General features: G+C 42.1%; 2 protein-coding genes across 7 annotated transcripts in view; both read left to right on the top strand.

Moving 5' to 3' along the window:
• The first annotated feature begins 3,932 nt into the window (after nucleotides 1-3,932).
• On the top strand, nucleotides 3,933-17,000 carry NSMCE4A (NSE4 homolog A, SMC5-SMC6 complex component). 3 transcript variants are annotated; one of them, XM_080597115.1, is made up of 11 exons: nucleotides 3,933-4,803; nucleotides 5,809-5,889; nucleotides 6,464-6,594; nucleotides 7,681-7,832; nucleotides 9,065-9,164; nucleotides 10,321-10,411; nucleotides 11,041-11,135; nucleotides 12,226-12,274; nucleotides 12,978-13,072; nucleotides 13,623-13,714; nucleotides 16,019-17,000. In XM_080597115.1, the coding sequence occupies exons 1-10, from the start codon at nucleotides 3,948-3,950 to the stop codon at nucleotides 13,704-13,706; spliced, it is 1,734 nt and encodes a 577-aa protein (XP_080453241.1). In that variant the 5' UTR covers nucleotides 3,933-3,947; the 3' UTR covers nucleotides 13,707-13,714; nucleotides 16,019-17,000. The 3 variants fall into 3 exon arrangements, with proteins under 3 accessions (XP_080453241.1, XP_080453242.1, XP_080453240.1); XM_080597116.1 differs by having other exon boundaries at nucleotides 15,972-17,000; XM_080597114.1 differs by lacking the exon at nucleotides 16,019-17,000 and adding an exon at nucleotides 14,238-14,463.
• A 1,166-nt stretch (nucleotides 17,001-18,166) lies between these two features.
• ATE1 (arginyltransferase 1) overlaps nucleotides 18,167-26,029 on the top strand; it is an 88,294-nt gene continuing 80,431 nt past the window's right edge. The window contains exons 1-5 of one of the 4 annotated variants that reach the window (XM_080597120.1): nucleotides 18,167-18,536; nucleotides 20,379-20,442; nucleotides 21,927-21,989; nucleotides 22,706-22,809; nucleotides 23,775-24,035. In XM_080597120.1, coding sequence (XP_080453246.1) covers nucleotides 18,449-18,536; nucleotides 20,379-20,442; nucleotides 21,927-21,989; nucleotides 22,706-22,809; nucleotides 23,775-24,035 — 580 coding nt within the window. In that variant the 5' untranslated portion in view covers nucleotides 18,167-18,448. Of the gene's footprint in view, nucleotides 18,537-18,610; nucleotides 18,850-20,378; nucleotides 20,443-21,926; nucleotides 21,990-22,705; nucleotides 22,810-23,774; nucleotides 24,036-26,029 lie in introns of those variants that run through there. The other 3 variants (XM_080597119.1, XM_080597118.1, XM_080597117.1) reach the window with 3 other exon arrangements.

Below are 26,029 nucleotides of genomic sequence, written 5' to 3'. Positions count from 1 at the left end.
CATGCAGTTATGCAGAATACCGTGGACACAGCTCTACAGAGTGCTAACTGGCTCTTTTTTTTTTTCTCCCTTCAAAAACCCCTTCTGCATTTGCTTTTAATTCCTTTGTTCCTCCATTAAAAATGTATTGGATGGACCACCAAGGCAGCAGCTGTCTGGCTATTCTCTGCTCTGATGCATCATTAATGTATGTATATGCTTCCTGCTCCTTGCAAAGATTTTTCTTTCTTTTTTTTTTTCCCTTTTTATTTATTTATTTATTTTTCTTCTAAAATACATTGCTGTTTGAGTGCAGGGAAATAATGGAAGGTTCTGAGCATTTTTGCCTGTGCCAGGGTGACTCTCGCAGGTTGTGGTAGCAACACTGTGTCAGTGTGTCACTTAATGAAACATTCCAGATCGTTAAAAAGAAATCCTTAAACAGAAGGAGTTCCTGGTGCCCATAAGGGTCTGATCCTGCCCATTTTTTTCCCCCCAGCATCCCACCAGATTGGGTCCCACATGTTTTTCAGAGTTCTATTAATAATTGTTCCTCTGGAAATAACTTCTTAGACTGGCACAACGTATACTGTGATGTGATGGGCTGTAACCTAATCCACTGTGCTGAAAGAATATCTGGTGCCAGATTTTTACCTCCCACGGGATTATCTGTAAATACGGAAAGAAAAGCTTCTGCAAAAACCAAGAATATAAACATACACTTCTACATAAAAGAAAATTCCCCTCATCTGTATTTGCTTGCAGAGCTGGCAGCTGACTGGCAAGTATCTCAGACGTTTTATTTCTGGTGTTTTCAATTAGTTTAGGACCCATTTCAGATTACCAGGATTATCTTTATGTCAGAAACAGCTGTCACTGTGCAACAGGTCCTATGTTGCAATGTTCTTAAATAATGAGTTTCTTACTTTGTCTCTTCATCCTGAACAGTAACATTTATTTTGCTGTATTCCAAGGGAAATGCAAAAAAGTTTATGCTTTAGTATCATATGCAGCACTCCCAGGCAGAGACTAAGCTGTCACGTTTTAAAATGTGTCTTTTTTTCCATTAAGTCTTGGAAATACCTGCAGGCAGACTGGGGATCTTTGCACCAGAAGACCGATCTTCTAGAACTGGGCAAATGATTGGATTTGTTACTAAATCTACTGGTGGTAGGTCCCAGAGTTTGTTGGCTCTAGATGAGCAGCTGCATGTTGGGCAGCTCCTGAGCTATCTGAGACACACAGTCATCACTACAGGTGATTAACTTTGCAGCACCATAAGAAATAACATTACTTCTCTGTAGTTGATGACAACAGAGACTGCCTATTGCTTGCTGAAATACAGCATCCATCTGAGCTGCTGTACCATGATATATACAAAACGTGCAGTGCTCAGAACTGGAAATCAGTTGAAGACTGTAGTTCAGTTCTACCTGCCGGGTGGCCCCGTGTCACTCTTTAGCCATGAGACAACACTCTGAGGTTTGTGCTGCCTGACACTTCCACTCCTGAAATGCTGTCTTCTTGCAAAAGAATGCAGTTATACCTTTCTGCTCAGTGCTCCCAGATTCCGTTTCTCTAGATGGCCCAAGAGGAGACGATACTTGATTACGCTGTCTGAAACCGCCAGTCCATAGTTGGCAACAAGATCATGGGGTAGGAATTAAGAGTAGCATCCACCTTCTGTCTCACACATAGCTGCGTAGCATGTGCTGTGACAGACTGGTCCGCATGGAGAACAGCAGTAGGCTTCTCCTCTCCTCCTACCAGTCCCAAGTGACATATGTAGTTTCAGTGAAAGACGTTTTTGTGATGAAACTGAAAACTGATTTCACATTACACTCCACTGATCCACGCAGAGAGGTCTTTCTTCCCATGTAAATACAAGCTGCTGAAGGAATGTGATGGTAATTGTTGAAATCATTTTATAGTGCGCAATATTCTTGTTAAAAGTGAATTTGTATGCTGTGCAGTATTTGTTGTGCTATTCTGCTTTTTAGTGTTTAATTTTTGGTTAATGTGGGTTGCTTCTTTTAGAACACTTTGCCATTTTATTGTATATTTGAGACAAAGAACAGTCTGTGGGATATTTTGCTCTTGTACCCAGTCAGTAAAAGGCCCTGCTTGTCTAAGCACCATGAAAGGTCAAACGTGGATTTCAAGAAAGCAAGCATCATCTTCAGAAACAAGATCAGCGTTTGTATGAGACTTGATACAACCCAATTTCTTCAGCAAGGCACTGAACCCTCCACCTTGTACTGAACCTTTCAGTGTGCCTCGCACCTACCTCAGCATTTTCCATTTTGCCCTGCATTTCAAAGTCCTTGGATTAGGGAATATTTCTTACTATTTGTTTGTGTATTGCACTGTACAATGGGCCCCAGTCTTGTTTGGATCCTCTCGTGAGACTTTTTGTGTTAGGGTCTAAAAGCATATTGATCATAATCAACTTGAGGCATAAATTTGACAGCATGCTACTAGTCACACAAAGAATAGAAAATTGTTTAATAGTCCGAACTATAATTCGACCTTTTTGCATTGAAAAACAAAACAGTGTAAACATATATTTTGAAAGATAGCTTCTGCATATTTTGCAGTTTGTAGTCCAGCGGAAGTAGTGATTTGGGGAACACAAGGTAGATCCATGGCTCTACATTAAATCAGTCTCATCTATAAAGATGTTTTAAAATGCTTGCTAAAAATACTCTAACAAAACTCCATGATGATTAGAGCAACACAATAGTATTAATCACATAATGAAGTACTGTGAAATCTATTTATATTTTTGTAGGATTAATTTGAACTTCTAAGCAGAGAAAACTACAAATAAATTCCTAGGTTCCTTGCAAAGAAAAGGCATATGCTTACACTTAACGAAATTCTTAAAAGTCAACTTCTAATGTTCAGTGTTGTTACTCTAACCATGTATTATAATAATACTCTTCCAATTTGGAATTTCTGTGTCAAATTACATAGGGTAAGCATTTTAAAAAGACAAAATATTGTGGCATATGTTGCCTTTGAAACAATGTTTTTGGTTAAAGTCACCCTTTATGTTAGCTTTGTTGGAGTCAATGGATTCACACAAGGGATTTATTTTGATGGGCGATCCAGTTGCGTGGATCAGCACAGTTCCTGAACAACCGATATTTACGCAACAGTTTTGCTGGTTATGGTGAAGTATGAGAAAATAGTGCCCATTCGTTGGCTCAGTGCTCCCAAGTGGAAGCCAGACCCAGCATTACACTAAGCTCAACTCTAATGATGCTGGTACAGGGAGAAGAATATAACGAGAGAGGTGAAATTATGTACTTTAATATGGGTTTGGTCTGTCATATAAACTGCTCATCATTAAATTAAAATTTTAATATAGCTGAATTTTCTAGACTTGTAATGCTTGGTTTTGGATCATTTAAAAATACAGACGGTATTATTTCTTCCAGCCTGGTAAATTAATAACGCACATTCTCACATCTAACTTTGGTGTCTTCTGTATAAACAATGCTACTGCTCCTGATTAACTAGCTTACCAGCCTGCTCCACTTCAGAGCATACATTTGTTAACGCACATGTAATACAATGTATTTGTATTTGTTAATGTATGTGTAATATAATGTATGAGCACAGACCCTTACTTAACGAGTAATTAATCTATGTGTATTATATTGGTCTATTCTCCCAAATGCCTGGTGACAGGACGAGGGGGAATGGGCTAAAGTTGCGCCAGGGGAGGTTTAGATTGGATATTAGGAAGAACTTCTTTACTGAAAGGGTTGTTAGGCATTGGAATGGGCTGCCCAGGGAGGTGGTTCAGTCACCATCCGTGGAGGTCTTTAAAAGACGTTTAGATGTAGCCCTTAGTGATATGGTTTAGTGGAGGACTTGTTAGTGTTAGGACAGAGGTTGGACTAGGCGATCTTGGAGGTCTCTTCCAACCTAGATGATTCTGTGATTCTGTGATACGTATAATGGAGATGCCCAGTCAGATGCCTGATCCCTTTGGCCGCAATTTTTACCTCACCTGCCCCTCAGATGTCAGAGAAGCTCGAAGGCAGACGAGCAATCTGGCGGTATTTACCACGGATTCCCACCCGTTTGGTGTTTACCACGGATTTATTTACCACAGCTTCCCACCCCTAACCCCAGCGACAGCTCGGAGCCCTCCCGCCGAGCTGAGGGGCAGGTGCGGGCCTCTCCCAGCCGGCCGCGGAGCCGCCGCCATTCGCGGCTGCATCGCCGTGCGGGCGGCGCCCCCTGCCGGGGCCGTGCCGGCCATAGCGGCCCTGCTCCCGCTCCGTCAGCGAACCAGCGAGGCTCGGCGAGGGGCGGGAAGCCGCCGCCGCCGCCCGCCGCTCCCTCAGCTCGGGCCGCGGCCGCCATTTGCCGCCGCCGCCCGCGGCCCGGCCCCGCCCCGCCGCGGCGCCATCGCAGCCGGTCGCGGCGCCCCGGGGCTCGGCCCCTGCCCTGCCGCCGCCGCCTCTCTCCCGGCCCCGGGGCAGCGAGCAGCGATGTCGGAGGCGGGCGGAAGCGGCGAGCTGCCCTCCCCGCGGTGTTCCGGCCCGGGCTCCAGCCGCCCCTCGCTGCCCCCCGGCTCCCGCAACGGTTCCGCGTCGCAGCGCAGGCAGCAGCGGCTCTCCGGCGGGCTCGGCCGCCCGCAGGCCGCCGGGGAAGACGACGACGAGGAGGAGGAGGAAGAGGAGGAGGAGGAGGAGGGGGAGGAAGGAGAAGGGCCGCGGGGGTCGGAGGGCCGCGAGGGCCGCGTGGACGAGCGCAGAAGGAGGATGATCCGCAACCAGTACCGGGAGCTGATCTGCAGCGTGCAGCGTGAGCGGGGGGCGAGCAGCGGGGCTGGGACCCCCCCCCCGAGCCCTCTGGGCCCTGCCACGGGGCCTGCCGGAGAGCGCTGGGGCTTGTAACAGCTCTCGGCTGGGGGCTCCTGCCCAGACGGGAGGATGGGTTTCTGCTGCTTCTATGGGCATGGGTTACACGGCTGTCATCCGTGTGCATGGAGTTCCCGTTACGTCTGTTCTCTCAGTGAAGTGTGGCAGCGGGTGTTTGAGGAGGCGCTGCCGGGTTTAGCAGGATGTGGTGCTGGTTTCTGCAGGCTTGCCACACTTGTAGGGTTGTTCTATAAGAGAATGCAGCGCAGTTTATGGATGGTGCACTGTGTTTATATAAGAAAAACAACAGCATTGTGACCATGCATTGAGCACGTTCTTAAAAGAATGTACGTAGCTGTTGAGAATTGGACATCTGAAAGCCTTGTTAAATCGTACTTGTGCCATTATACAATGAGTAGTCATTTTGCCCAGTGATCTTCAGAAATCACCAGGCATACATTTTTCTATTTGCTCTTCATTTGTTTTTTCCCTGGAAGTCCCTGATTAATGTGAATGTGTAACATGAATGACACAAAGAAAACTACAGTGCCTGGTGGCTGCTGTGGCACCGGTGCAGATATTTAACTGGAACCAACAGGAGTTGGATCTACCGAGTTTTGAGCTTGTAACGAAATGAGTTTTGGAGTGGTGAAGTTGAATGCGTGTACCTAACACAACTTCAGTGGATGATACAGTTCTACGTAAATTCAGCCACGTGAATCATATTTCATTGAAGTAAATGGAAAATTACCCCTTCAAACCAATCTAATGCATTAGCATTAATAAGAACAGAGACTAAACATCTTGCAATGAATGTTTGACCATATTCCATATCTGTTATTTATAAAGGAATATGAACAAGACAGTTTTGAGTAAGGAGTAAGTATGTATTTTTTGATGCGTCCATACTTAAGTAATTTAGGATTTCATTTGTGTCCTTTCCACCTAGAAAATCGTGAGGATATGCTGAGTTCGAAAAGCAACAGACTGACAGAAGCTTTGGAAGAAGCCAATAAACTGTTCAGTGGAGGTAAAACAAATTCTGTAGTCCTTGTTAGATGTGACTGCTTGACAGTTAGTCAAGCGTGAGTAAATGATGCATTAGTAAACAAAATGGCAAGAAGATGAAATTTATATCCAAGTACTTTAGCATAAATATTAATGTATAACTTGAAATAGATAAGCTGAAGAGGAATTGTTTGAAAAAGGTGATATGGGAAAACAAATCTCTCTTTTTTAATGTTTATTTGCAGTTAGAAGTGCTTCTTGCTTGATCTTGTCTTTGCAGGACAATGTATATAAGCCTACCTACACTAATGTCTTGGGCACTACTCGTTTCACTTGGAGGGAAACAAAAAACACGTCAATGAAATATGCATTTTATTCTTCAAGATAACATGTTAGTTCTTCATGCTTGCCTTTGTCAGGCTCATCCTCTTTTCTCATTTTTAATGGAAATATGAGTATTATGTCAGTAATTTCATTAGAGGTCATTGCAATAAGATGATTTACAAAATATCCTGGGTATAGAGCTTTGTATGCTAAATTTCATTGTTTCTGACAATGACATGTTACTAATATACAGCCTTTTTCTTCTGTAACAGTTTCTTGTGCGCGAGAGGCTGCACTGGATGCCCAATTTCTTGTCTTAGCATCAAATCTAGGAAAGGAGAAAGCTAATGAGTTGCGCTCAGAGATGACAACATTTGATTCACTAACATTTGCAGAAGACTTGGTAAGTTCCAGACTCAGAATTTGCCAACGGTTTTGCTAGAGGTTTACCCTTTTTGTTATAGAATCATAAAAGATTGTCAGGCAGTACCTGACAGTTCTGATATAATTTAAGTCTTCCCATGAATTTCTTTGATTAACTTTCTGCTTAGTTTTGTTAACTGCTGAGTACATGATTTAAAACATTTCCCATCTGCGTAGGGGAGAATCTTAACTTGCAAATGTAGGCATCTCCTCTCCCCCTGCTACTTTATCACAGTTTTGTCAATTCGTGCTCTTATGATAGTCTTTTATGCTTTCTTTGACCGTGTTCAGTAGTTTCACATTAGTTAACTAGTGTCTTTATCTTGTCCAATGCTTTGTTTGTTTTTGGATGAAGTTTTCAAGGTCCTTTGTGACTCGTGGAATGGGACTTTGTATTATATGGACATTTAGACATGCCATGATTGACTGCTTTTATTGTGGATGGACAGAAGAATGGATTCACAATAGCATTGAAACACTCTTCAAAACATAAAAGGCTGTGCATATTCTCTAGCTTTCGTTGTCATCTGTAATATAAGAAACAGGTTAATTGAGGGAGGGGAATGCATTTCTTTGGTTCTAGTGAAATATTGGAAAATGTAAGTGATTCATATCTGAAAGCTTAAGATCTCTTGAAATGAGATTAAACCTTAGTCCCTATTTTCTTGCAGTCCATGCAATTCTCTTACATGTTGTTTCTGTTTTGACTGACTTCTGTGAAGAACATTCACAAGTCATTCGCTTTTATATGAAAATAATACATTGCTAAGTACTAATGCTGGATTTTGTCATTTAGTTTATATGAAAATGTATATAGGTTTAGGGATTTAACTCCCTTTAATCAAAGGGAATTAAATATCAGACAGTGTAGCTCTTGATTGTATATGTCACAAGTCTGAATGTGCTTTTGTTTTCATTATCGTCAGGAATGTCAAGGTTCATTTGTTATACAGTGATATTAAGTACTAATTTAGCAGGACAGACACCATAATACAGTATTTTACCGTTAATCTGTCCGCTCATCTTTCTTGAAGTGAATTTTCATTGCGGTTTTTTTCTTTTGTAGCTAACATTCATGGGTATAAATCGTATAGAAGTAGACGAAAATGATAGCGATACTGAGAACGTTTCAGCTGGCTATTTACCTAGTAATGCCTGGCATAAGCTGGGAGAAGAAGCAGAAAAGTACTTCAGAAGAGCACCTTCCTTTCACTACATGTAAGTTTATTTAAGGAAATACTGTATACTGCAGCACAGGCTAATGGCCCTAGTTGGTGTTCATTCTGAAAACCAAATTTCTTACCTTTAATGCCCTGTTCTTGAGTAGAGTTTAATCTCCGATCAGAAAGTGTTAACAAGAGCTTCTACATGGCCTCTGTTCTTCTGGTATGGTGAACTCCTTATCTTCAAAATTTGTCATATTATTTATTCAATTCTGCTTTTGGCCTGGATACAAAAATATCATTTGTATATAGCAGGGGTAGCAAGGTTTGTCTGATTCATCAGTTTCAAACTAAAACCAGAAGATGTAAGTGTCCCTCTTTCCTTCGAAAGCTGACTCTTCTGTCCCTTTTCTCTCCCTGTACAAGCTGCAGGCAAAAGTACAAATTGAGGAACCTTTATTTTTCCCTCCAGACATTTACAGAACTTGATGAACGGTCTTCCTGTATCTTTGCCCGGTTATGGTAATATACTGAAGAGACCAGCACTACATCTCACGTCTGTGTTAATGGGTTGTCTTTTGCTTCTTGCTGTGCCTTCAGAAGAGAAACCACCTGATTGCTTGCAGGTGGCCTTTTGTAGGATCAGTGTCATCTCTTTTTATGCTTTAGGCAATCTATTCAGTAGGACTTTTTAGCTGCTGTGAAATGACCATTAGTCATTTGGCTTATAGCCAACACTTCAATTTCAATCTCTCATACTCAGCCTACAATAGCAGGATCTATTTTAATTAAAATATCTGCAGTAGAGTTGGCAGAGTATTATTCAGTTGTCTATGCTTCTGCACTTCTTCCACTCCCTAATTTTAAGAAATTTGCTGGATACAATAATGTGCTCGCACAGTATCTGATACTTGATGTTGGATTACTACTTGAAATATTTCAAATTTGTTCCCACTTTCCAGATGAAAGCTCTAAGTGTAAAATTTTCTAGTCATTTTTATGATCTTGAGACAAAACTGACTGCAAGACTTGTTTTATTCCCCTCTCATTAGTTGCATTTTGACGTCTTAAGTAATGGTGAGCTTCTCGTGATGGAAGGTGTGTGAATATTAGAAAAGTGTTCATTTTAAATAATTAAAAAAGCATAGTACTCATTTCCAGGAAAAAACAAAACAAAAAAATACATTTTCCTGAGTCCATCTCTTTTTATCCGAGGTCTAAATTCTTTTTTTTTTAATTTTTTTTTTAAATCTTTTTTCATATGTATATTCTTTTTATTCCGTTTAGGTTGGGATCTTTCAAGTCTGATCCTCCTGTACCAAGGCAACGGATTGAGAGGCAGAAAAAGGCTGCAGGAGGAGAAGAAAAACGGGCAATGCCTGCTCAGGTTAGTGAACTGTTATCTTTTATTAATGAATTGTATGGCATTACTACTTATCAAGAGGTGTAAAATGCCCTGTCATATCTGCAGAACTGACAGAATGCAGCAGAGAAAGATCTTGGTAGTGTGTGGTAGTGTTTTCATCAGTTTTAAGAGAGGAAGATGATGACAAATGTCTCACGAAGAATGAGAATTCCCAGCTTACTGAGGCTTTGCAACTCTGATAGTATTTTTACAAAATTCTTTTGTTTCCGAGTTTTGTCTGTGTCTCTAAGATGTTGATACATCTTGAAGGGGAAAGAAGTTGAATCGATAAATAGAAAAGAAGACAATAAATATTCTGTTTGCCTACGTATCCACTTGCATAGTTGGCCATGTTCCAGATTGAAGCACCTGGAACAGTAATCGTCATCAGAAGAGACCAAGACAAGTTCACATACGTTTATTTGCTCTGACATGCATTGCTTTGAAAGGAAATGGAAAAGAAACTTCTTGAAGTTAACGTATTTTCAACTTTTATTTTAAAAAAGTGTGCAAGTTTGTGGCATTCACACAGAAGTTGGTTTAACAAAAGCAAACTGGTTAGCTCACTCAAACGTTTTCTATGCTTTCTGTTTCTGTCTTTACTCTGTCAGAACAGCAGAAGTTGAAGAACTCTCAGAAGTTCTTGCACTTTTCTTATCAGTTTTCTACCCCATTTCACTGGGTGGGGAGGGCAAGGAGTAAGTAAACTTCCAGACAAAACCAGGACAACATGGAAACTTAGGTGCCTTTTACAGGGGGCGGGAAACAAAACAAAACAAACAAAAAACCACAACAACAAAACCCGTCCTTCTGTATAAATAAGCTTACTTGTTAAACTCTCAAGCTGTGTACCACTAGGGGTGACTCAGTTCCACAGAACTGTTTGAAAATAGAAGAGTAGACCTATGAATAAGCCTAAAACATATAAATTGTGACCCTTCAGTTTGATATTGTACAATGTGAATTTTATTCCCAAAGCACTTTGGAAGTTGTCTCAAGTTTGCATTAGTATCTGTAACTGCATGTGTGCCATAGAGAGAAAATTTTCTTTTACTTGACACGTTCATAAAAGGACCATTTCATATTCTTGTCTTATAACAGCAGTTATATTAGATGAAATTATGATTCTTTCTTCCAGCTAAAAAAAATGGAGGAGTCTCATCAGGAAGCTACAGAAAAAGAAGTAGAGAGGATCTTGGGATTACTACAGACTCACTTTAAAAATGATCGTAAGTATGATTCAATTTAGCTTTTATCTCATTAATTTGAGAAAATGAGTACTCTTCATCTTCCACGGTGATGAGTTGTTAAACTATAGAAACAGAATTAGATGGAGCTACTAAGTAAAAATCTTTCTGCTGAAGGTCACATAGTGACTAGATATTCTTTCTGCACACTGATCAGTTGGTGTTTCACATAATCACAGAATAGTTGAGGTTGGAAGGGACCTCCGAGAGTCATGGAGAGCCACACAGAGCCAGTTGCCTAAGACCGTGTCCTGTTCTTGAACATCTCCAAGCATGGATGTTCTGCAACCTCTCTGATGGCAAAGATATGTTTGAAATCCTACCCTCCTCTTAGTAGTACAATCTTTTTTTTTTTTTAAGAAGGAAATCAAATAGTGGCATACTTAGAAATCAGTGTGTACACACGCGTGCACCCTACAGAAGATGGAATGAAATATTCTCTGGAAACTTTCTTTCTGCACATATGCAGTTGGGAATTCAGCATTGTAGTAAAGTTACCATAAATATTTACTTAGCTTTTGAAGTGAATAGTGAAGTTAAGTCGGTGTTTACATATATTAGGTTGGTGTGTATCACCTGTTCTTTTAACTAACCCATTTTTATATCTCCAGCTTCTACACCTATTCTCTTCTTTGATCTTGTGATCGATCCAAACTCTTTTGCACGCACTGTGGAAAACATCTTCCATGTGTCCTTCATTATAAGGGTAAGGCGAGACATGTTCTTGAAATCTTAATATAAATGCTGGAATTATATGGAAATCTTGATTTTTTTGTTTTGTGTGGTATTGAAATATTAGAGTTTAAATATTTGGATTCCTGACTTGTTTTCTACAAACACTCTATATTTTGGTAATTAAATAAAAATGAAAATAGACTGTTTTTACGAGATTTTTTTGTACTATTCCAGTTAATTTGTCAACAATAATGAAATTTTTGCTATCAATATTCTTTTAAAAAAGGATTCTAGTGTACATATATTACTATAGATTATAGAAGAGTATTCATAGAGCATAGAAGAGTTACTGAGATAGTTTGTTTTTTAAAGTATTTTAATATTTACTTGATTAAAAATGTCCTTTTGGTAGCTCACAGTGACAAGAAGCTTATTATGCTGCATAATAAGGTTTAAGCATTGAAAAGCCAAAGGGTATAGCTATATGTCTGTTTTAGACTGTTTTTATAAAGTTTATTCATGAGTGAAGTTTTGGAGATTGTACTTTCATACTGTAAGATCTTGATGTCTATACCTGTTTTTGTTTTTGTTTTTTTTTTCCTAGCATTATAACTAGCTTTCAGTTTTGTGCTTTCATTCTCATTCTTGCATCTTCATTGACTTACTTGTTTAAAGGTTGTTTTTCAACTAAGTATCTTCGTATTTTATTTTCCATATAAGGTTGTTTTGCGATGTTATGCTATACTTGATTCCATAGATTTGTGTTTCAAACTATTAGTTTGTCTCTAGTGAATAAAATGTGTTTGTTAAATTTAGGAAAAGGGAAAAAAATAAAAGTACATTTTGACCAACTTCAGGGGATTAATTGTATGTAGTGATGCAATTATGAAGGACTAACACAAGTACATTAAATGAATTATAATGATTTTTAAATCAAATTTTTATAATCCAGCAGTCACCAACTGTCTTACAGCAACTGCATTCTCCTTGATAAGCTCTGTATTTAAATATATTTTCCTGTTTTGTTCAACATATATATCTGTTTATGATGATGTAATACATCAGTGCATTATCTCATTCAGATTTAATATCTGAAATCTTAAATCCTACTGGTTTTTTAGGATGGTCTTGCAAGATTAAAGCTGGATGAGGATAAATTGCCAGTCATAGGTAAGTCTAGCTTTAACAGACTAATTGTTTTTTTGAAAAAGTAGCTATACCTTATGCATTCAGCTTCAGGTATATGGTTAGCTGCAACAGCAGAGATTTGGGAATAAGCAGTGAAGGTGACTGAAGGCTTGAAGAAGCTTATAAGAGTAATTGAAAAGTTTGAGACTCTTTAAACATATAAATCAGCTTAATAGACTTTTTCCATATTTCTACAAATCAATTCAATTAATAGAAATTAAAGGTTATTCTGTTACCTTGTAAGTAATAGTTAATAGTAATATGAATGCTGCTATGCTTTGAGAAGAGAGATTTTGCATGCAGGAGGTTTCCTTTCTCTAAGTTAAGAAGCGCTGCAATGTGAAAACAGCTGAAAAGGAAATGCCATCCTATGTACGAGGTCTCCAGCTTTTATTTTCATGGGGTATCAATGAGGTTACAATTTGGTGGGATTTCATACACGGCTAAGCCCTTAGCCCCTTTTGGGACTCAAAAATTTAGAAACAAACTTTCTTAAATCAGAAGGAGTAAAGAAACTTCCTGAGCAGCATATAGTACAGACTACTGGTAGAGAGGAATTTAGTGGAGTATGTATTATTGATATTAATTTTTGTATTATTGATACTAAGCTTTGGAAAGCTTCTGTGTTCCTGAAGGAAACTGGCTTAACAACTGTAACATTATGAAAATACAATATTTTGAACAGAGCCCGTAAAAAACAACGAAGGAAGAAAGGATGATGACCATAGTAATCGAGCACGGAACCAAGTTGTCATTTCCCTGAGCTATCAAGAATGGAAGGTATAAGAGATAGCATTTGGTAACTTTGATTCATTCATTTTTTTCCCCAAGGTGTAAGAACACATCCGAGAGCTGTGCTGATAACGTACTCAGATGAGTACAGGTGTTCCTGCATATTTTATCACTGCATTTAATTTCGTGGATTCTAGAACAACTACAAATCTAATTGGCGTTTTTAACTGCAAGAAAACTGGGAAGTGGCACAGTGATTTCATCTTTGATCCAAAAAGCCCTGTCCGTTTAAGCGCTTTTAACTTGTGCAGTGCCTCACTTTTACTGCTTTGTGAGGACTGCATAACTACAGAATGGTTCTTTCCTTATGTCTGATACGTGCTCCCAGAGGGGGTGTTCGCTATTTTTCAGTAAATCTTCCACAGTTTCTTAGTACATACAGCTTTTCTCCTTTGTCACTCAATGTGTAGAATAGAGTTAGTCATTGGAAGCAGTGCTTTAGTTTGAGAAACTTTGTTATTTACCAGGCAGTAACTGCAATTGTATCGAAATAAATCAGCTCCTGTAACATACTTACCCTTCTGTCATTTCTAACCAGGACATTGTAGAAACGTTTGAAATAACAGAACCCATGATCAGCCCTCCTTCTTACAGTAATGAAGATGAAATGGAGATAACTTAATTCTTCAAGTAAGTTCTTTTTTTTCTTTTTAATAAATCAAAATAAATGAACATACGGTGCATGTGTTCCTTGTTAATGCGTAAGAACGGCAGAGAAATATCTGTGATTATATATGTAGAAACAGTATGAGCAAGGTAATTGGGTAACATTCTGACAGCTTCTACATTCCTGATCTCTTGGGTCAGAATGTCATCTAGTCTGCTGTGTGGTAATTAACTGAAAAGGTCTTTTTTTTTTTTTTTTCTTACAGTTGATAGTTTAGTTATACACTTCAGTTCATTTTTGAAATTCTATATGGGTACCTGAAATGTAATGCTGTGACGAATCATAGTGTAGTTTCTGTATTTTTATTTAACACACAGCTGATCTTTTTAAGAGTAGTCTGAAGAAGGGCTTAGGGAAGCAGAAAGGGAAGACAGTCTGTTTCCCTCCAAAATCCTTCAAACGATAGGATTGAATTATTTTATTATCTCAACTGTGTGGTGAGTAAGGTAAATGTTACTATTTTCTGTTTTTGTTTTTTCCCCCCAGGTGCCTTAAAGAAAAATATTTTAGAATGTTACCTTCAAATAAGATTTTATATGTATATATTGTAATATTAAATTTATTTTTATTGGAACATTCTGGTACTTTATATACGCTGTATTGTTTTCACATGACACAGTTATCATATCCTTTCAATTTATTATGGCTCTATTTGTGGCTTTCTGTAAACTTTACTGACACTGCTAAAAGCTTTTATAAAAATGAAATGCTGCCCCCCTTTCATTCATTGTCTCTCACCAATAACAGCGGCAAGGGGAATTTACATGGTTAACCATCTCTGCTCTGATAATCTTGTTACCTAGGTGGTGTTGGGTACCACAGGAGAAATAAGACAGAAAGACAGTATCATAATCATAATCAAATCTAGATTCAACTTTGGAAATTTTAGTCTCAGAATTAGGAAAAAAGGAAGGAGGAATTTTTATCTGTAAGTTTATCATATCATAGAATCACAGAATATCCCAAGTTGGAAGGGACCCACAAGGATCATCAAATCCTACTCCTGGCTCCACCCAGGGCCCCCCAAAAATCAATCCTATGCCTGAGGGCGTTGTCCAAATGCTCCTTGAACTCCCTCAGGCTCGGTGCTGTGACCACTGCCCTGGGGAGCCCGTCCCAGTGCCCGACCACCTCTGGGTGCAGAACCTTTGCCTAACACCCAGCCTGACCCTCCCCTGTCCCAGCTCCATGCCGTCCCCTCGGGTCCTGTCGCTGTCCCCAGAGAGCAGAGCTCAGCGCCTGCCCCTCTGAGCCCCTCGTGAGGGAGCTGCAGGCCGCCATGAGGCCTCCCCTTGGCCTGCTCTGCTTGGGGCTGAACAAACCAAGGGCCCTCAGCTGATCCTCGTATGTCTTCCCCTCTAGGCCCTTCACCATTCTTCAGAGCCCTCCTTTGGACACTCTCCAATAGTTTTCTGTCGTTTTTATACTGTGATGCCCCAAACTGCACACAGCACTTGAGGTGAGGCCGCACCATTGCAGAGCAGAGCAGGACAATCCCTCCCTCGCCCAGCTAGCCATGCTGTGCTTGATGCACCCCAGGGCATGGCTGGCCCTTTCGGCTGTCACTGCACACTGCTGGCTCGTGTTCAGCTTGTCATTGACCAGAACCCCCAGACCCCTTCCTGTGGGGCTGCTCTCCAGCCTCGCATTCCCCAGTCTGTACATCCAGCCAGGGCTGCCCTGTCCCAGGTGCAGAATCCAGCACTTGCTCTTGTTAAACTTCAGGAGGTTGGTGATTGCCCAGCTCTCTTAATTTTTCAAGATCTCTCTGCAAGGCCTTTCTACTATCAGGGGAGTCAGCAGCTCCTCCTAATTTAGTATCACCTGCGAACTTAGTAAGCATTTGAGTCCTGCATCCAAATCAGTTATAAAAATGTTGAAGGGAACTGGCCCTAAAATAGAGCCCTGGGGAACCTCACAGGTGACTGGCTGCCAGCCTGATGTAAGCCCAGTTACTGTAACCCTTTGAGCTTGACCCATCCGCCAATTGTTCACCCATTGTGTTATGTATCTGTCTAGTTGTATGCTGGACATCTTGTCCAGAAAGATACTGTGAGAGACAGTATGAAAGCTTTGCTGAAATACGAAAAGACTACATCTACTGGCTTCCCTTGGTCAACTAGGTGGGTAACCTTGTCCTAAAAGGAAATTAAGTGTATCACACAGTTTTCCTCTTGTGAAGGTGTGTTGGCTGTGACCAATACCTGCGCTGTCTTTCAGGTGTTTCTCAGTAACTCCCAGAGTAATCTTCTCCATAATTTTACCAGGCACTGAAGTGAGACTGGCAGGCCTGTAATTGCCAGGGTCTTCTTTCTTGAAAACTAGAACAACGTTTGCCAGCTTCCAGTCAACTGGGACCTTTCCAGATTCCCAAGACCATTGAAAAATATTTGAGAGGTCTCACAGTGACATCAGCCAGCTCTTTGAGTACCCTGGGATGAATCCCATTGGGCCCTGTAGACTTGCATGTATCCAGCTGGAGCAGCGAGTCCTGTACAAGTTCAGTGTCGGTATCGTTACTGCAGTTACGGTTCTCCAACTCAGGACTCTGGAGGTCTCGGAGCCCATCACTGATGTTGAAGACAGAGGTGAAGAAGGCATTTAATGTCTCTGTTTTATCTATGTCTGTTTTTGTGAGGCGACCATCCTCACTAAGGAATGGACCAATGCTATTTCTGGTCCTCCTTTTGTTATTGACATATTTTAAAAAGCCCTTTTTATTGTCCTACACCGTACTGGCCAGCTTCAACTCTAATTGAGTTTTGGCACACAAATTTTCTCCCTACAATGGTGAACAGCATCTCTGTAGTCCTACCATGTCAGCTGACCTTGCTTCTGGTGGCCATACGCTCTCTTCTTCCACCTGACCTCTAGAAGATCCCTGCATATCAAGCTGACCTTCTGTCCTGCCTGCTTGACTTCCAACATTTCGGAATTGCCTATTCCTGTGCTCGTAAGATATACTTCGAAACTGACCAGCATGGATGGACCCCAATGCCTTCAAATGCAGTTTCCCAGGGGCCCTTACTAACTAGTTCCCCGAGGAGCCTGCAGCGTGCTCTCCCCATATCCAGGGTTGAAATTTCGGTGGCAGTTCTATCACCAAAAATTTTAAACTCGCCTACTTTGTGGTCGTTATGGTGAAGATGGCCACGTGTATTTGGTTTTGTAACTTAGGTAGGAGAGCTATGTTAGGCCATAGCTTTATTTTCTTTAAAAGAAATAAAAGTTTGCTCCGTCTCTAGAAAACGTGCTTCTGAGCACTGTCTCTGGAGTTTCTAAGATTTTTTTATCTTTAGGACCCCTTTTATCACTATATAGGGATTTATGTTATAGAGACTGAAGTAATGGGTATTAACTGAGTAACGAGGGTCTACTTTTAGTTTCTGAAGCCCTATACTGCAGTCAGCAGGGTGATTTTTTCTTTAAGTAAAAAGAAAACTTTAACCGTTTCTCTTTCATTTCACAGAACTAGTACTCTGCTTGAGATTCCAGTTCACCAGTAGGTGACTGAAGAATGCAATACATTATTGATCTGTCCTGCTGCTAGCAGCACTGTTGGAGGATGGTAATAAGATTTGGTCAGGTAGTGAGGGTACTTCAGAACGGACAATCTGAGCATTTTTGGTCATCTCCAGTGAGCTGAGAGCTATGTTTGTTCAGGCTGTTCCTGGCTTGTCCTGAGATTATCAGGTTATTCTTTAGGCTAGGATGAAAAAAGCATCAAACAGCTCAGTGAAACGTGGCTCGGGAGTATTTTGCACTGATGTAAGTGAGCAACAGATCAGGCGTATTGATGCCTGTCCATCAGCGGGGCACTGAGGCTTAGAATCCCAGAATTATTAGGGTTGTAGAAGCCCTCCAAGATCCTCTGGTCCAACCGTCCCCCTACTACCAATGTCACCACTGAGCCATGTCCCTAAGCACCACGTCCAACCTCTCCTTGAACACCCCCAGGGACGGTGACACCACCACCTCCCTGGGCAACCCGTCCCAACGTCTGACTGCACTTTCTGAGAAGAAATGTCTCCTCATTTCCAACCTGAACCTCCCCTGGTGCAACTTGAGGCCGTTCCCTCTAGTCCTATCGCTAGTTACCTGTGAGAAGAGGCTGACCCCCAGCTCCCCACACCTTCCTTTCAGGGAGTTGCAGAGAGCAATGAGGTCTCCCCTGAGCCTCCTCTTCTCCAGCCCAAACACCCCCAGTGCCCTCAGCCGCTCCTCACAGGACTTGTGCTCCAGACCCTTCTCCAGCTTTGTGGCCCTGCTCTGGACACGCTCCAGGGCCTCCATGTCCTTTTAGTGAGGGGCCCAAAGCTGAACACAGCGCTCGAGGCGCGGCCTCCCCAGAGCAGAGCACAGGGGGACGATCACCTCCCTGCCCCTGCTGGCTGCACCATCCCTGACACAACCAGGCTGCCGTTGGCCTTCTTGGCCACCTGGGCGCACTGCCGGCTCATGTCCAGGCGAGCACTGACCGACACCCCCAGGTCCTTTTTCACTGCACAGCTTTCCAGCCGCTCTGCCCCGAGCCCGTAGCGCTGCACGGGGTTGTTGTGAACGAAGTGCCGGCGGGGAGCCCCGGCCCCGAGCCCCGACCCGGCTCCGCTCCGTGCCCGCGGGGCTGCGGCCGGGCGGGGCGCTGCGGGGCGGCCGAGCCCCGCCGGGCGGAGCGGGCCGTGCCGAGCCGTGCCGCCATGCGCAGCGCGGTGGTGGAGTACCGGGGCTGGAAGGAGGGCAGCCGCTGCGGCTACTGCGCCTCGGCGCGGGGCAAGGTGTCCGTCGGTGAGTGCCGAGCGCGGCCGCCCTCACTAAAGATGGAGGGAGGCGCCGGGCCGGCCGGGGAGAACATGGCGGGGCCGCTCCTTCCTGCCGGCTCCGCCCGCGCCCTGCCCGCACCCAAGATGGCGGCGGCGGCCGGTTCCGGGGGGCCCGGGGCGCCGTGCGGGGCTGCGGGCGGGGAGCTGCCCTGAGCCGGGCGGGCGGGCGGCGAGCATGGCGGCGGGCGGCGGCTCGCCGAGCATCGTGGAGTACTTCGGCGGGGAGGACGGCTACCGCTGCGGCTACTGCAAGAACGAGACCGGCAACCTCTCCCACGGTGCGGGCCGGCCGCGGCCCGGGCGGGCGGGGACCGAGGGGCTGCAGGCTCCGGGCGGCTCGGAGCGGGCGGAGGCGGCGGGGCCGGGGGCAGCCGCTGGGCAGCGGCCGCCGTCCTCCTCCTCCTCCTCCTCCTCCTCGCCTCAGCCCTTCCCGGCCCCCCGGCTCCGGAGCTGCGGCCTGCGGCGGGGCGGGCACCGGGCAGCGGTGTGGGGCAGCGCCCCGAGCCTTGCCCCGGGAGCTCGTTGTGTCGGGGTGCCCGAGCGATGGCTGTTGGAGGGCGAGGCCAAGTGCGCGATTAGCGTGCTAGGAAAGTTCAAACATTCCGCGTGAAGGTCAAATGAGCAGCATGGAGGAAAAGCGAGGAGGGTGTTAGTAACCAGTGAACCGCAGTGTCTCAAAATTTGTGTATTGCCGTTGGAGTAAGAGAGGGGAAGAGCGTGTTTGTGGGGGACTTGCCTCTTGCAGCCCTGCCTTTTGGGGAAAGAATCCCTTCTGCTGATAATACAGGTTATATGAGGATATACCTGCGTGGCGTTGGGCTGTTCAGGAGGATGATGCTTGCTCTCCGCCCTTTCCGTTATCAATCTGTTGTGTCGGGTGGGAGATCCGTCACTGAAACTCCACGTACGCTGTTCTCTAGTGGGACAAGCATGGAAGAGCGGTGGGTTTATTCAACATAGACAGCAAGTGTGCGTGACTCTGTAGCTTCAAACTCTTACATGATGATAAAAACGCTCTAGTTTAGGATCTTTTCCTTGTACACCTTCCTTTAAGTGCCAAACGCGTCCTATGATGCTCCTTCCTCCTCCGGTGGAAAGTAGCCACATGTAACAGTTACAGGTGTTCTACGTTTTTTGAGTATCGGATTTGAGCCTGCTCGTTTAGGCTAGCTTTTATTTTAAGGCCAAAACCTCACGTTTCCAAAGCGATTTCTTCAGAGAGAGTAGCAGCTGATCCCCACGGCGAGGCTCAACGAGTTTAACGCGACGGTCAGACAAGTTTTTCTTGGGGCAGCTGAAGGGAAGGCGAAGTCTGCTCTTTCCCCTGATTTGCCGGTCCGGAGGTGGCAGCTCCCCGAGGTGTGCTCGGCTCAGCAACCACCTGCAAAGTGCTCCCTGAGAGGTCCCTGGAAAGGCGCTGGGTGAGCCTCAGCAGCTCCCCGAACAGCTCGTCTCGCCCAGTTTCTCACTCGGTTTAACAAAGTTAAGGAGCGCTTCTAAGGCGTTTGGTTGGTGTATCTTGGGGAAAGGTGACAGGTGGAAACGTGAACTTTTCACTTTCGCTTTTAGAGCGATGATGTGTTTAATTCTATCAAAAGATTTCTGTCGTTGCTGCTTTTTTTAATGTGGAACGTGGTGTTGAAATGAGTAATTTATGAGATTGATCAATACGCCAAGTCCTTGAGAGACATCCATTCAAAAGTCGCTATTACCTGATTAATTTTACAGTGATTTCTGTAGAACTTGTTATATTTTAATGTGTTAAAGCATAACGATGGTCAGTCAAGTGTGTTACTGTTCATTTCAGGTATGTGGGCACATTCAATGACAGTTCAAGACTACCAGGATCTCATAGATAGAGGATGGCGAAGGTAAATTTAAAAATAAAATAACATTATGCCTTTGTAGATTAACCTTAGTTTTGATTCGATTTAGAATCCAGATTTAAATTTTTGGCTTCTGAAAACAGATAACTAGCTTCCATAAAAGGTGGAAATAGAAATATTTGTCCTGTGCTCTGTGACTTTTAAAGCATGACACTGTTGAACAGGGAAAAGAGGATTCTCCTTTTTCTACCTAACACAAATATGGCGATAATAAATTAGTCAAGATCATGTGGGAATTTATTAATGATTAAAGGGTAAATATGTGTTTACAGCATACTGTATTTAAGGGCAATATTCGTTTAAAATATTCTTTAATTAAACAAATACTGAGTGTTATGCTCCTTTTTTTTTTTTCAGTGGTGTATGTTGTTTTAGATTACTTCTGTTCTTGGTGTTGCACTCTAAAAATGTGTGTTAAAGTCAGTCTGCCAACTTTGCATCTTATGCCCTTAAAACAGATGGAGGGGGAATTTCTGGAAGTTCAACATCATGAAAAACTTGAATGTTGAGGATTTAAGTGCCCCTAAATATAGGTTATTTTCAGAAAGTCGTAAATAGATGAATTAAAACAACTCAAACATTTCTGGTAGTGTCTGTCCTATTCCTTATTGCACAGGAAAACAAATGTCTGCTCTAATAAGGACAATTTGGTGACTTCAGGAATGTTTTTAAACATATCTGAATGTTTTTTAAACACACTGCATAAACAAATTACAGCCAAGCAGATAAACAGATCAAGAGCTGCCAACTGAAAGCAGAGCTAGGATCACTGGCGTCTCTTGGCCACAATCAACAGGCCTGAGGATTGTTCACTGGGTGCAAATTTGATAAAAGACCTTTTTCTTTGCCTTCTGTTGTAATACTAGGATCCCTGGAAACTTTACTGCTGAATATATTTGGGATCTTCTATTTCATACTCCTTTCTGATGGGAATCCGATCAATTCTGAAACTTCATGTTTTCAGGGGAGATTTTTTTTTCTCTCCTAATGGAGTCTTTTCATCACAAGAAATACTACTTCTCTTCTTCTAACACCTGTTTTTAGGAATATGTGTATTGGTATTTTGTTATCAGTATTGGAGCTTATGCTGGAGCTCTAACAAGGAGCACAAATAAACGAATGTAACATGTGCAAGGGTAGCTCTTGTCACATTCTTCCCAGTTAGCTTCTGGGAAGGAGTCTGGACTTTCAGGCAGGAATGCGCTGGAGAATCCAGGGTATCATTTTTAATACATAAAGAGCACAGCAGATGCAACATGCTTTTCTTAGTTATGCTCTATGATTGAGTTTTGTTAATTAATACTCATTTATTTTAGACAGTATTCAGTATAATGGCAAAAAGCTGAAAAACTTGCTGCTTGGCTTTTGATACTCTTTATGTAAGAATTTTTTATTATTTAAACAAAATTTCTGGTTTTCCATTAATTTGTAGTATAAACAACAAGAAATCAATACATTTTTTTTTTTAGAAGTGGGAAATATGTCTACAAACCTATCATGAATCAGACGTGTTGTCCTCAGTATACAATAAGGTAAGAGGCTTGGGATATAGAACTGTAACTGATGTGACTACTTAAAATGCGTCCAACCATTTGTGTTTACTGCTTTAAATACATAAAAGCAGATTAACTTTTTAAGTCTTAATGATACTAAATATATTCTGTTGGGCTCGTGAACAGGCAGATCAGTGGCTCTGTAGTGCTTTATTGTCAGCAGTCTGCCAGGTGTCTACCCATGCCCTTTGTGTCTGGATTGCAGTCCAAGGCAGGAGTCCTGTGACTGCCGTCTTGTTCGATGGTTGCAGGTGAACCAACCAGTATGTCTGTATCCCAAAAACACGGCCTTAGTAGCCCAAATAAGAGAGGCTATCAGTAGACTAGGTATGAATAATTCCAAAGAGGCTTTTCTGCCATTAGTAGTTAGAATCAATGCTGTGTATATAAGATGGATAAGTGAAAAATTGTAGTGTGCTAGCCTCCTAGGAAAGCTTATTTCCTGCAGTGCTTCAGGTCACCTTGGCTTATTTTAGTGATTATGGTATCTGTGTATATCACTATAAAATGATATTATGGAGTACAAGGCAACATAACTTGAACGTTACACAAGAGTGTAAGAACGTTGATAAAATATTTGATCACTTAATATATGGAAATTTCAGAAATAATTAGGAAATATATATGTAGTGTAACTTTCTTCTTTGAAATCATCTTTCTCAAAATAAGTAGTCATAACTTTTTTTTTTTTTAAGATGCCAGGCGTTGCGTTTTCAGACTTCCAAATCTCACAAGAAAGTTCTGAAGAAAATGTTGAAATTTATTTCCAAAGGAGATGTTTCGAAAGTGGTGAGTGAAGGTAAGAAAATCTTAGTGATTGAAAAGCAAGACTGATGTTTGAAATGAGGTTCAAGACTGATTGATCGAATGGCTAATACACTGGTGTTTTTTTTGCATGCAGCCCCCTTTATAGAGGGCTTGCTAGGTTGTTTTTTTGCAGCATTTTGAATCAAGGGCACTATGCTGCCCAGAGAACAAATTGTGGTAGACGACTTGCTTTGCCACAATTTCATGGAATCACAGAATGGTTCGGGTTGGAAGGGACCTCAAAGACCATCTCGTTCCACCCTCCCGCCATGGGCAGGAACACATCCCACCAGCCCAGGTTGCCCAAGGCCAGGCTGGATGGGACTTTGAGCACTTTCAGGGCTGGGGCATCCACAGTTTCTCTGGGCAACCTGTGCCAGGGCCTCACTGCCCTCATAGAATTTGCTCCTTGTTGAAGCATGTTTACTTATTTTTTGCTTAGACCAGCTGCTTCTTTTTTTTTTTTTTTGAAGTCTGAGCGCATACTTAGTGGCTGGTACCATCAGATTGTTTTTACCTCTGTCATAAAAGTGATAGTCTGAAGATTACTAAGCAGGACAGTAAATGGCAGAGAACAGGAAGAACAACGGGGGGGGAAGGAGAGTTTTTCTGGCAGGTGACTGAAGAGTCCCACTCTGTTTATCCAACACCAAACCCAGCTACCCTCTGATAGAGAACCTGTTGTATCAGTTCTGAGATGCTATAATTTCCCTCTTGTAGATCTGCAATGTGAGATTAGTGCCCGTTTCAGTGTAGAAAATAAATCTGTTCTCATTTATGAGTTGGTGCTAGTAATATAGGGTCATAAAGGAAGATTTCTGTTTTCAGACTATTCCAAACTGTGTTGGAAAACAGTTGTAAAATTGGAAAAGAGTTTATATTGACTTTAATTGTGCAAATTTTGGGCTGCAGTTATACAGAGAGAAATTAACTCATGCAGTCTTTACTTATTTACAGAAGAGCCTATGGATTCCCATATAGAGGATGTAGTCCCGAGCGATTTTGCATATAAAAGTGAATCTCAGGTCAGCCAGACTGAACTGACTCCCTTGAATGAGGATCACGCAGAAGGAGCGGAGAATGAAGATAAGGACAACGTTGAAACGAATGTGAAGAAGGTGGAGTCGGGTTCTCTTCAGATACCTGTAGATAAAGATGCAGCAGGCCCTGGAGAACCATCACATTCTTCTAAAACAGTTCATGCACCACCCAAGCCAGGTAGTTACAGTTCTGGTAGGAATCGGAATGTTTTCATTATTTGCATGTTGTTGAACACAATCCTTTATTTTTTGCCAATTTATGGAATTATAGTGCATTCTTTGATAGGTGCTGCATGTTACTTGTTTTCTTAGTTTTTCCTGAAAATTGCATTGATTTTCATCGTACTCAGGTTTTTTAGTTTAGTTATTGAGAATATGTACCTACAGCTGACACTTTTCTCGTGTTCGAAAAGCTATTTCAGTTGCAGTCAAATAAGGTGATCGAATCTCATCAGATACTGGGACCTCTCCCCAGTTTGGGATACTTTTGTGTACAGAATAAGATGCACATCCAGCTTTCCCTTTCTTCTATGGGCATGTGGTGGTCAGGCGTTACGTACCTTGAGGTATGTGTGTGCAAGACTAAAAGTTGGACACAGCTCTGGCTGGTGCCGCAGCAGTGCCGGCTGCTACGTTAGGGTAAGGCTTAGCGTTGTCTCTTGTGTAGCAGTGGGAAACCAGTTTAAGATCTAATAAGAATACCTTAAGTATGGTTTTAACATTTCTTCATATCTGTAGGTTGTCTTGTTGTTATACAGATTGTGGAGTTTACACCTTGTGAATACGCTCCTGGAATAACTTAAGACACTATTACGTTTTCATATACTATTGCCACAGACCTGAGTGGCACTGGAAATACATTCAGTATACTAAAGTGTTTTTATTTCTTAGGCTTAAAGGAAATTTATTTAGTAGAAAGCTATTCAAACATATATAGAGAGGGATACTTCTGTATAAGCAATGACATTTTCTAGTTAAGATCTTTCATCTGTTTGGGAGCCTGCCTTGTTTTATATTTTGACAAACCTTAGCTTAGAAAAGCAGTGTCCCTAGTGGATGTGAAATTATGAAAAACTGTAATAATTTCTACTTTTTTCTTGCTGTGAACTTAGTATTACATTTCTGTAAGGAAGTACAGTAACTGTGCACTGAGTAAGGGAACCTCAGTTGTTTTACTTTTTGAAGCATTTCTACACTGCTAAAGCTCCCATGCTAAAAACTGAACCTAAATGCATGTTCATTTCTAGAGTTTTGTGTGGAACTGTATGGAAATATTGATGACATCTTAAAAATAATTTCAATATAATAATTCTAATAGCATGGTCACTTTTTTTTTCCCCAAGGTGAACATTATCTCTTAGCAAGCTTTTGCATCATAATCGTAAAGATTTCCAAAATACTGCCTTTGGACTGAGTTCAGACACAAAATCTTTACCCTAAAAAAGGATAAGCTCATTGTCAGCCTGTAATCTTTTCCGTGTCGTAGCTGTTAGGCACCCCTTGCTGTGGCATGAGAGCCTGGAATCTCCATCTGATGGCAGTGGCGGTAAGCTTTTCGCACGGCTTGTTGTGGCAGGGTAGACCGTGTGTCACAGCTGGTGGGTAATCCTCTTCGTGCCGCGCAGAGGAGTCCTTGAGGGTCTCTGGGGAAGAAAAGGCTGGGAAGTACTGCTAATGCGATGCTCATGCAGAGTGCTGCGGGTTGCCTCTCTTACAGCTGCTTGTGTGCCCTGTTCTTGTAGGATGTGGTAAGGGGTCAATGGATTATAGCCAGAATAATTCGTATTTGTTAAAATAACGTGAGCAAACACTCATTCCAATTGCATCAGGTTTTCACCAGCTTAACAAGCAATTTTGCATCTAAACAAAAAGGAAAGTTTTCCAGAACTGCTCAGTCAGAAGCCCAGCAGTGCTGCATAGGATTGGTACTGTTGCAAGTTCCTGGAAAATGTGTCCGGAAGTTTCAAGATTGCATTTTATTTTTCGACTTTATAAAATGCAGTCACACTTTTATAGCCCTGCTGTGCAAATTTTCAAAACCCTCTTGTTCTTAAAATAATTAATGAAAAGCTTCATGTTATGTAACCTTAATTTTGGAAGCACCTATGTGGAAATTGACAGCAGATGGCAGTCTTGGGTAAAGATTATTGGTCTGAAAATGGCGAAGTGCTG

The sequence above is a fragment of the Anser brachyrhynchus genome, assembly GCF_964034855.1.
Source record: "Anser brachyrhynchus genome assembly, chromosome: 6".
In the NCBI taxonomy this organism is placed as follows: Eukaryota; Metazoa; Chordata; class Aves; order Anseriformes; family Anatidae; genus Anser; species Anser brachyrhynchus.
Note: the sequence above shows the minus strand (reverse complement) of the source record. Positions and strands in the feature narration are given on the sequence as shown.